This window comes from Nannobrachium achirus (assembly GCF_963921795.1).
Source record: "Nannobrachium achirus genome assembly, chromosome: 3".
Classification (NCBI taxonomy): Eukaryota; Metazoa; Chordata; class Actinopteri; order Myctophiformes; family Myctophidae; genus Nannobrachium; species Nannobrachium achirus.
Window position 1 is genome coordinate 39,712,863 of NC_137812.1, and position 11,867 is coordinate 39,724,729.

The 11,867-nt window shown below is 41.4% G+C and overlaps 1 protein-coding gene across 1 annotated transcript in view; it reads left to right on the top strand.

The window, feature by feature from the left end:
* ugt8 (UDP glycosyltransferase 8) overlaps nucleotides 1–11,194 on the top strand; it is a 33,238-nt gene extending 22,044 nt beyond the window's left edge. Inside the window, exons 4-6 of the mRNA XM_080721501.1 lie at nucleotides 4,794–4,870; nucleotides 6,469–6,688; nucleotides 7,168–11,194. Of these exons, the coding sequence (XP_080577627.1) occupies nucleotides 4,794–4,870; nucleotides 6,469–6,688; nucleotides 7,168–7,549 (679 nt within the window). The 3' untranslated portion in view covers nucleotides 7,550–11,194. The remainder of the gene's footprint in view (nucleotides 1–4,793; nucleotides 4,871–6,468; nucleotides 6,689–7,167) is intronic.
* Nucleotides 11,195–11,867: the final 673 nt, after the last annotated feature.

Here is an 11,867-nt window from a genome sequence, read left to right on the forward strand (position 1 = left end):
ATTTTGAGCCATCCCTCTTGGCACTCAAAGTGTGTCTGTGTCTGTGTGCGTGTGTGTATAAAGTATATACAAAGTTGAGGTGTTTTTTTGCACTTGTCTCAATTCCAGCCATGTATGTTCACGTTTAGTCAGAAATGCCTTAACGGAAGTCTGTAGTTAGTCTAATGTTCTTCATGCCCAAACATGAAGAACATTAGACTAACTACTTTCTACTACGACTTTCTGATAGTTGTGTGTGTGACGTTAGACATTTATTTAGCCCATTAAAATCGAGAAAGCATCCTTGTAATTTTTGGCTATTCAAAATGAGCAGATCTGAAGCTCATAGAGCGTCACTTTGTGCTGCGCTATTGATCTGCTATTTTTGAAAAATCCTGAACATTTGTCAACTATTTGAATATATGTATTTTCAAAGTGAAAATGGACAAAGGGTTCCCTAGATTGTCATGTTTGACGAGCTGCGATGAAGGGTATGTTTTTCACAGTCAGTTTTGGAACATATCTATGGTCATATTGGGGACATAGCTGTGTGTGTGTGTGTGTGTGTGTGTGTGTGTGTGTGTGTGTGTGTGTGTGTGTGTGTGTGTGTGTGTGTGTGTGTGTGTGTGTGTGTGTGTGTGTGTGTGTGTGTGTGTGTGTGTGTGTGTGTGTGTGTGTGTGTGTGTGTGTGTGTGTGTGTGATTTACCATTTAGAAGCCTATCATCATCAGTCTAAAAAGAAGAAATACAGTCATTTCTTGTTATATTGTTATCCCTTGCACTGAACGCAGTGGTTACACCTAATCTGGCTACATATCTTTGGCAACATAAGGCAATGTATGTGACCCTTGAGTGAAGGAAGAAGACAAGGTAAACAAATGTGAACAAAAGCATTCCTTTTGCTTGGTTCTTAAATTACACCATGGCTGTCTGCAGAATGCTCAATCTGGATCCTTCAGCAAATGTGGCAGATCAATTGAGTAGAATATGCAGGCAGAGAGAGAGTGTAGTGAGAACATAAGGTGAGAATTTAAACCATGCAACCATAGTCCTGGCTGCAGCCCTCACCCAATCACGGACACCCGGATGCCCCTAAAAGTGCCCGCGTGTTCATTCTGGGGTCTGGAGCACGGCCAAAGAGAGACTAAAGCGAAAAGAATTGTGTCATTGATTATCAGTGAGTCAATGTTGGCTTTGATTGGACACAGTGAATTGTTGCTTTGTTGAAGAGAAAGGGAGATAAGAGATTTTTGGTTAAAAGGAGGAGAAACGGACAGAGGGATGGGGGAAGTAATCTATGCATACAGATGTATTGTGTTCCGCCTGCACTGGAAAAAGCTTTGAGTCTCAGTAGACAAAGGCTTGGGTTGAGCTCCAAATGACCGGAAGTACGGCTGTCTTTATATGGTTGAAGCTTATGCTCCTTTTGTCTTTTTGAATGGTGCCATCAAATACTTATGACCTAACCGTATGTGTATGTCCATGCAAAATGGACAGGCCATCAATACTTATTACCTAACCGTATGTCCCTTTTCTGAATATAATGATGAGACGTCATGTGGGTCTATCATCACCAGTAAGACTCCCTACATCGGGAGATAAGCGACCGTCAGGTCGCATACACAAACTTTAGAAGGCAATGGTAGCCAATCAGGAGGGAATATGGGAAATGTGACAGATCCTTGTTGATGACATGACTTTAGAGATACTGTGTACCGCTTTGCGTTATTTTAGGGCAAAATCTGTAGGAGCAGTGTCCAAAAATGTGTTTTGCTAAAATCGTCCTGATGGTGGCGCTCTATCATCATCATTATCAGCAGCACCGCTCGCTTCAAACTGGTGTTATTTCTTTCTGTAAGTTTAACTTGGAGGATATATAGTTACCTGTGCCAGCAGAGGGCGCAAGTTTGGTGTTTCTGTATGTGGCGGTGTCTGTCTGTGTTTACACCAAACTCATGAAAAAACGTGTTTCCAATGGGAAAACATCACCAACTTGGTGACCTCACCACCAACAAGTGCGACCTGATATAAGTAACAAGGTGCAAGTTGGCACCTCGACAGAGTGCCAATTGGCACCTCGACAGAGTGCCAACTTGCCCATCCACATACATACAGAGCACCGAACACCCCCGATCGCTGTACTTGCGCGCTCTGCTGGCGCATAATTAGGCCATATATGGCCACGAGTTCACAAGGCACAAGTTGGCACCTCACCTGCAGTCTAGCTTGACTGCAGGTTACACTTTTTGACCTGCTTTATTACAATCACTTTCAATCTGGAGTCCCTCTTTTGGGCCAAGGTAACAATTGCAGATCTAAAAGCTCACAACATGTCACGATGTTATACGTTGTGAACTTGTAGATTGTCTTTTTTTTTTGCAGAAATAGATTAAAAGTTGTTGATTCGTTCATGTCTGTGTTCATCTACCCCTTGATTATATTTCCTGTAAGGCTGAAGTGCCTCCCTGTGCTGTAGTAGTACTCCTAGCCCTTGATCTGGTTGCATTAGGAAACACCTGTTACTCTCAAGCAACCTATGTAGTATTGTATGCACATGTAAAACATCATACCTATTAAACAAAATCCATTGTTTAAATGTAACTCTTGAGAGTATAGACATGGATTTGAAAACAACTTTGGATTTGCCTTGTTGGCATCAATACAGTATACCGGTATATGTACTGACACTATTTAGGCTATGAGATTTATGTTCTTGTGTGTAGTCTGTTTTATTCCTGGAGAAATCTTTGATTTTCCTACCAGATCGCAAACACACAATGATAAAATGGCACATTCTACTTCTTGTTTAGGCAGCAGACCAGTGATCGGCTTGATACTTTCATGTTGAACACTGTGTTAACAACGGTTAGTTTTACCACAGCATCTCTCCTTTCCTTTCTGATGGATGGTCAGTGAGTCACTGAAAGCAATGAAAACAGCATCCTATTATAGGGACTAGCAGCTCAGCGGCCTTGTGGTTAGCGTGTCGGCCCCGAGACTGGGAGGTCAATACCTTGTCGAGTAGTCGATGTCATACCAAAGACTATAATAATTGTACCCAATGCCTCCCTGCTTGGCATTCAGCATCAAGGGATGTATTGGGGTTAAGTACCTAATGACATGCTGTCATCATCCATGTCCAGGGGGTGTACTTGTACATCAAGCTGCCTCACACTAAGGAAATAGGAGATGTGACCTTTTGGCCTCATGCCTCGGGAACGGCTTGTTCTCAAGGCTACTTCTACATCCACGTACTGCTGGTGCTAAAATAACTGCTTTATAGTGTAATATGTAATCTAGTGGAACTGAAAACCCTACAAGGTGGTATGATGATGATGATGATGCACTATATGAATGCACCAATTACCATTGATGACAGGAGTCTTCAACGTTTTATAGGCGACCCATAGATACAATATAGTTTCAACGTTTGACGGCACAATCATCTGTGTATTTTGGGTTCATGTAAATTTGTGTTTCCAGATATTTAACCACTTGAACCGTCAATACTTAATAAACTTGACCTATCACTCTGTACTTACTCTGCTCTTTTTCCCCTCTACACAAAACCTCTTTGCTGAAGCCTCGCAGCGCGAGGTGTTGTGAGCTTGTAGATCTGCTATTTGTGGCTAAAGTTCTCAGAATATGGACGCTAGGGTTCAAGTGTTTAATATAGAAGGAGAAAAAAAAAGCCTCTATGACACAAAGATTTGGAGGACCCCCTGTATTTATGGTGATGATGATGATGATCGTGGGTGATACTCGCTATGGACCTGAAAATTGATGTCTTGTCCATGAGACATAGCGTCAGTTTTCACATTTACACACATTTTCACATTGACTCTGTATTGCTGTGTCTCCTGATGACCTCTATAAGTGTATTCTAGACATTATTTGTGGATGGCTCAAAGCTTCCTTCAGATGAACCAGGACAAAACACAGATAAGAAGGATCCATCACTGGAGCAGAGGAACACAGAGCGAGAAACTTTTAAATTGAAGTCACTGACACCAGGCTAAAACCCTAGATGTCATCATAGATTCTTATTTAATTCTTATGAATGTGACCATATCTTCCTTTTATCACTTATAATTCAAATTCTCAGGCCAATAGAGAGTGCTTTGATTCTCAAACCTTTTCATGTCAAGGACACCTATTGACACTTATTAGCCTGCGGACCCCCATTTGAAAAGATATGTCAGGGACCCCCAGAAGAGAAGATCTCTACCAGTGATTCTCTCAACCACCAAGGACCTCCAGTTTGAGATTTAATGGCATTTCTATCTTTGGGAACCCAATTTATATTGTAAAATCAATTTAACTCTGAGCTATTTGTACACTCTCTGAGTTACAGACCCATAAGGGTCCATTTGGTTCCAAACTATCATTTAGCTGGGGACCCCCTGGAACTCCCTCAAGGACCCCTGGGGGTCCCCGAACCCCACTTTGAGAACCAATAGTCTAGTGCATGCTTTTATTGCTCGTAGGCTAGAATACTATAACGCTCTCCTTTCATGCCTACCAAGAAAGTAATACATCAACTACAACTTACACAAAGTTCAGATGTGTGTCGGCCAGGACAAGAAGGAGAGAACATAATACGCCTGTATTAAAATGGCTGCACTGGTTGGCTACTGATCCACATGAAGCCACACCATTATTATTAGACCCCATCTTGTTATGTTCAATGCTTGGAGCTGCATCAGATGTCTGCTACTGTATATAATGTAAATAAGCTTTGATTGATTCAGAAATAACGATGTATTTCTCTCTCTTTCTCTCTCTCTCTCTCTCTCTCTATCTCTGTATTGTAGGTTCTCTGGAGTTCGGCCAAGTAACCTGGGCAATAACACCAAGCTTGTTGAATGGATGCCTCAGAACGACCTGTTGGGTAAGTCCAGAAAAAAGACCCAATAGCTGTCTTGCAAACTGTTATACTGTCTTACTGGTTACTGAAATGTAATGTAGCCAAAAGTGTTATTGACCCGGTGCACTGCGTCCTTGTGTTACGCTAACACCGGCAATAGCAACAACACCAGCAACCCGCCGTTGGTTGAGCTGATGAACTTGACATATTTTTCTTCTGTTCTATTTGACTCTCACAACAGCAGTAGTAAATGCATTGGGCATTTTGTGTAGATGAAGGGAATTTTCTGTGACCAAGAACATGTAATACATCACTTATTGAAGGAGTCAATGATTCACAGACAGTCTACACACACTGAGACACATACTGCTCCTAAGCTGAGGAGTGACCCCCCCCCCTGACTGCAGACTCACTCCCCGTCTGAAAACTCACCTCTGCAGACTCTTCCCCACCCCTACCACACCTCATTTCATTCCTTCCATCCACTTCATGTCGCCTATTTTTGATTTGTTAAATTTTGCTTACTTCTTGTAACGTTGGTTACATCTTGTTTCTAAGTATGTTATTCCTGGCTACTTTGTAGCACTAAATTGTTTTATATGTTGTTTGTTCGCTAAGGGCCACGCCATTTACTCTGATCTTGCACTTTATAGGTTGCGTAAAGTTGTGTAAATTATACACACATAGATGTTGTTTGCCCAGCAGGTGTAAAGACATGTTTCAAAAGTGTGGCTTTTCAGCGGTGCACGTGAGGTTTGTTCATGACTAATGGGTTAGGAAATATACACAGGGTTCAGCTGGTTCATAGTCGGCATATTATTCTGTAGCCTTGAAGAAATATGCTTCACGTTTTATCAAACCTTTAACCCGGCGTTCCATACAGACATTTAAATAGTCAACACAATAGTAAAAACACGTACATTCAAGGTTTAGGGTTGTGCTTTATTGTTATTGTTATCTTGTGTGCAGGTTCCTTACATATGAGAAAAACTTATTTTTGTTTGGACAATGCAACAGCATAGGTAATGCTACTACTACTACTAATAAAACTATATATAACACTTTTTTTTATAGATAATAAAACTATACAAATTGAATAAGAAAAAGAGAGTGAAAAAAAGGGAACATCAGTGTAGGTATATTATATAGACTAGCAGCATTTTCTTCTGTAGCTGCCACATTATTTCATGAAAACAACTTCACTGTATCTTCTAAATGTATATCGTCACTGTCGGGCAGAAACCTCGTATCTCCAAGTTTCAAATTTGTACGTTTTTTCGCAAAGTAAAGCCCTTTTTCATCACACAAGGCCGTCGCACAAAGGTAGTGAAAACAGCTGATCTACAAGCACACTACAAGCACATCTACAAGCACACTCGCACCGCGAGGCGTCGGCTGTTTTCACTAGTTTAAATCAATTTTAAAATGATAAATACAAAACAAACGGCTTTGGACATACAAGGTTTCAACCCGACAACGACGATATACAGCAGTGTAGGTGTAGGAAGTAACAGTAACAGTAAAGTGCAAGAAAAGGACAGGAGAGGGAGGGAGGAGGTGTGAGGGATGGTGGGGTTGGCAAAACATTTCTGATCTGTTGCCCTGCTATTCCTACCATACAGGCCACGCCAACACCCGGGCCTTCCTAAGCCACGGTGGCCTGAACAGCATCTACGAGGCCATGTACCACGGGGTACCAGTGGTGGGGGTGCCCCTCTTCGGAGACCATTATGACACAATGACCCGCGTGGCTGCTAAGGGCATGGGCATCATGCTGCACTGGAAGACCATGACCGAGGAAGAGCTCTACACCGCCTTGACCAGCGTCATCCAAGAGAGCAGGTTGGAGTTCCAGGCCTGGGCAAAAACCTGGCCTTCATTTACAGCAACACACACGCACGCACGCACGCACGCACGCACGCACGCACGCACGCACGCACGCACGCACGCACACACACACACACACACACACACGTGCACATACACAGAATTGGAGAGAGTCACACTTCACACTTTCTGTGAGATTCAGCCACAATGTTATATACTGTTCCACTTGCAATTGTTCCGAGTTTGGTCTGTTTTGGATATCAGTGCCATCTAGTGACTACTTGTGGCAACACATGCTGGAGTTTCAAACCAGGGTTAAAGTGCTCCCTAACTGTTGTTTGCATCAAACACATAAATGCTGGAAATTACAATGAATTTTTATAATGTTGTAAAACTCACACACTCACACACACACACCCACACACACAAATTGTCATACGTAGTCCCAATGTATGGCACACATTGACCCTTACATCTTATTTGTGTTCCTATAGGTATCGCCAGCGAGCACGCGTCCTGTCCACCATTCACAAGGACCAGCCGGGACACCCCGTGACCAGAGCCGTCTACTGGATCAGCTACATCCTCCGTCACCAAGGTGCCAACCACTTGCGCTCGGCGGTCTACGAGGTGTCCACCCACCAGTACTTCCTGGTGGACGTGGTGGCCACCGTGGCCGCAGCCTTAGCTCTGTTAGTCTTTACCCTCTACCGGATAGGACGGTTGTTCAGGTCGAAGGTGGGGAGTCAGAGGAGAGCGGGCGAGGTCGCCAGGGATGACGATAACATGGCCAACGGACATTGCCATAGCGACAGCCTGGCCAACGGGAAGCACAACCGCAACGGCTCCTTGGTAAAAGAGAAGAAGATGAATTAAGCGTGTGAAACGGCTGGGAGGGAGAAGGAGGGCGGACGTTGTCCTTTTAGACTCTGACCTAGGTTCAGTTTAGTGTTTTGATAAAGGATATAACTCATCAACGATGGAGGAAAAAGGCTGATCCTAGGTTGTGTCTACAGGCGACTGCTACAACAGCAAACCCAGAGGCTGGAGGAGGAGGAGGAAACACAATGCATCATGGGGGTTCAGAATTAAAGCCTAATTAATGCGTTGTTGCACTATGGTGTGGCGTTTATTGCTTGGAAAGCAGTTATTTGTGACCAGCGGGCGCTGTCGTGGCAACAAAGCATAAATTAGGCTTTAGGGGATTGGGTGCTCAAAACCTGTGTGTGTGTGTGTTTGCAAGTGTGTATGTGTGCCGAGAGGAGTTTTAATGAAATGCAACAACATCTAACAGAAGCAGTTACAACAAGGACATCAAAACCAGTCTGATAGTTAAAAAAAAAAGAAGAAAAAGGAAAAAAAAGAGAATGCAAGCAGGAAAAATGCGTTAGAGAACATAGTGCTTTTCTCTCTCTCTCTCTCTCTCTCTCTCTCTCTCTCTCTCTCTCTCTCTCTCTCTCTCTCCTGTCTTCCTCTCTGGAATGGAGGGAGGGGAAACTCTGAATGCCAATCCGTTTTCCTTGAACAAAATAAGCACATAATGAAAGAATATTTAATTTAGAAGCTAATGTTTTTAATGACAAGTAATGGCACTCCTTCAACCAAGTGCCTGGCAAACTGTAAATAGAGGACAATTCTATTTATTACTGTACAAAGGTATTTTAATGATGGACAATTTAGCATGGCTTATTCTTAATTTATTATTTCATTTATCGGTATTGTGATTTAATTATTACGCACACACTCCCTTTTTTAAACAAATAACACCCCTGTGTTATGTTATTCTACCATAATATACGTAATAAATGCATAAATATAACGTATAGAGGTAGACCGATATATGTCCAATTGACTGATACAGTATATCGGGCCGATACTTGCATTTAATACCATATCAGAATCGGTTGTAAAGACCTTTGTTCACTCCTGATACAACATACTTCTATTGCTACCTGTAGAATCAATAATCTGCTGCTTCCGACACGTCTTCATTTGTTGATAAAGATCCAGTGTAATTCTAATATTTGTTTTAAATTATTTTATTTCTGTTTTTAAAAGCTTTTAAATGGTAAGAGTGGTTTAGAACTTGATCCACTCCAATCAAGTTTCCCCAAAAAATTCTGTTTGAGAGGATAATGCGTGTTGTAAAGACAGTGCTGATTTTACTCCGGTTAATACGGCTATTATATCGGTACATACTGTATGTGGCTTATCAGCTGTATATCGCCAACTAATTATTGACTTATATGGGCTTATCAGTCTTCCTGTTCTCTGAGATATCGTTATGGGTCAACCTCTAATTAATTAGTGTTGAACAGTTCTGTGTGCTTTCCAACTCCTCAGCACTCCGATAGATTAAGCCCCAACTCTTAAAAATATATTATGAATACATTATTGTCTATGTCAAAACCTCTCCCATTTCACATTGCCAAACATTGCCTGCACTATGGTGGATCAAGGAACTTCCCTTTTCAGCAGCAGAGGTGAATTTGGGACCAGCTCAGTTGGGTTTAGCAGTGTGAAAAGGGTGATTGGGTTGATATGTGACGTCCCATTAACAACCGCAGAAGGTTGACCAGAGCCCACTTCATCAGGGATGAGACCTAATGTTATTGATTTATTACCAATTGCCTTGGTAATTCCCCCATGTGGATCGTGCCTCCCTCATATACTTATCCCTCATATAAGTATTGATTGAAAGATTTATTGCCACATCTCTGGTGCACTACGTGACAGCATGCATCCCTCCAGTATGATTTATGTTCTTGTTCGTATTTGATAGGAATAGTTGTCCATAATGACAGTAGAGGATGAGGAGCACACCGGTCGTAGGTGGTTACAGAACTTGACAGTCATTCAGAAACCCTTTTGGTTTCTCAGTCCCGGGTAGATTTGTCAACGAAGCAACCGTAAAAGTTTTCTTTACACTATACACACTAAGCAGGCCTACAGTGTATAGTTGTATTAATTTTGAATGTGAATGGTGCCGTTTCTGCATATCACCTTTTTAAAGGAAATATTTTACACATATTGAAAGCTTGATTACTGGTGTGCATGTGTGTGTGGACTTGTGTGTGCTAGATATTGAGCAGATTTAGGCTGGAATGCCAGGGAGTTGTCCGAAAACGACAACGTTTTGGCCCCGCCATGTTCTCATTATCATGAGTGTGCGCTAATAATTATTAAAAGCATTCCAATGAGTCATGTAATGGCAGTTTCAGCATGTTATGTTTAGATAAAGGTTATTCAGCAAGACTGAAGTCGCCTTTAGTAGTTTTCTCACCTTTCCTCAACTCCACTATTGACCATAGTCACACTGGGGTTTGTCACCCACCATGTGAATTATGGCCAATGATACAGTGCTGGTATGAGAATCAAAATCAGGGTCCTGCCTGTGAATCCTCAATAGAGGGAATGTTAAGATGAGGATCTGAGGAAAGTACAGTAGTGCAGACAACCAGTGTGCATTCATTCTTTGTTCCTAATCCTATTATGTCCACAGTTGATTCTGAAAAACAAAAAGTTTGTCTCATTCTTTGTGCGGATGTTCTCTTCCATTGTTCCTTGTCATAATGTCTGTGCCGTCTATTCAGTGAGATTACGCTTTAAATTGGCAGCCACAATTTGCTGATGTCCACCGTTACTAAAACTCCATATGAGAAAGAAATACAAATTTGTTTTAACCAATCAGAGTAGAGGTGAAACAACAAGGAAACTATGAAGCTTCTGTTATGAAACATGATGAAAAGATCAACAAAAATATCTTTGTGATCCTTCTTTTCCTCTGAGAGCTGACTGTGAGTCTTCCGAACCTAGCCCTGCCATGAACTGAGACTGTATACTTGAATCTTAATCAGCATTCATCATCATCATCATCATCATCTTCGTCTTCAACAGCATTTTCATCTTCATCGTCATTATCACCAACAACTCCAACTCTTTATGGTAACGGGCTACAGGCGACACACAAGCTATGACCAGGGGATGGCGAGAAAGGAAAAAGTAAAACAAACTTTGTGAATAAAGAACTTTGTTTTTTTATGATTTCAGTATTAACATTAGTGTAGTTCTCATGGTAGCTTAGCCTCATCTTCTTTATGTATTGCTGTTTTCCTGTCTTACATATTTCATCATAATGTATGTGTGTTTGAGCATCAACCTGAAAGGCCTTCTTCTAAATATTGTAATTGATTTTTTAAGAAGTGCTTTTCTTGGTACTTAGACACTACAGAAAAGAAGGGGGGAAATGCAGTATAAAATGGACAAAATGCTGACTTTTACTCTTGCATTGGCCCTGTCCTCTTTCTATATTGAAGCTTCTCTATTCTCTTGTCTTTGCTCTCTCTCTCCATGACTGTCTCTTTATCGCTTTTCTGTCTTCTCTGCCCTCATAAATAACACCAGGTATAGCTGCGACTGCAGAAGTGCGCCTTTTTTTCATATACTTTTATTTAAAAAGTAAAAATGTCCTCAATTGTCCCGTCATGTGTGTCCATGTTGTTGTAAATACAATAATGTAAACAAACAAAACTAATGCTAAATAAACATTACATATTTTGTTTGCATATTTGCATTGGATTTTTCTTTTACCATATATGTGTCATCTGTTGAGGTATCGAACTTGGATTTGATAGCTCATTCACAGGTCTCGATGGAATTGATCATCATTTAGCCTACATAAATCGCAATACAATAACAATTGGGTCATTGAACAATGGATATACTGTAGAAAGTATTGTGTTTCACCAAAGAGAATATTGTACTGCATACATTTGATTGGGAAATGTGTTAGCCGTCTAGACATATTCTTTGTTTCTGTATTTATTTGATGCTTGATTGCAAATGTATTTAATGTCCATTCCACTGTGATAGAAATGAGCTGATGCATAGTCACACTGAAAAGTCCAAAAAAATTGCACAAAAGGTTGTACAATAGGATGGGATTGCAAACATCCACTGTACATAGATTGTTATATGCTTTGTTGTTGGGTGTATAGGCAGGGTGGTGTTCTGGAGATCTGATCCGTTGAGTCCAGTATGAAAGTGACATCATCATTGTGCACCCCACCGGTCAGCGCAGTGGTCCAAAACACTGTTTCAGGAGGTGAAACAGTGGAGAGAGAGAGAGAAACACCCTCTGGAAAAACTAAAAGAATGAGATGAAACAAGATACAGCTGCCTCACAGCCTATAGT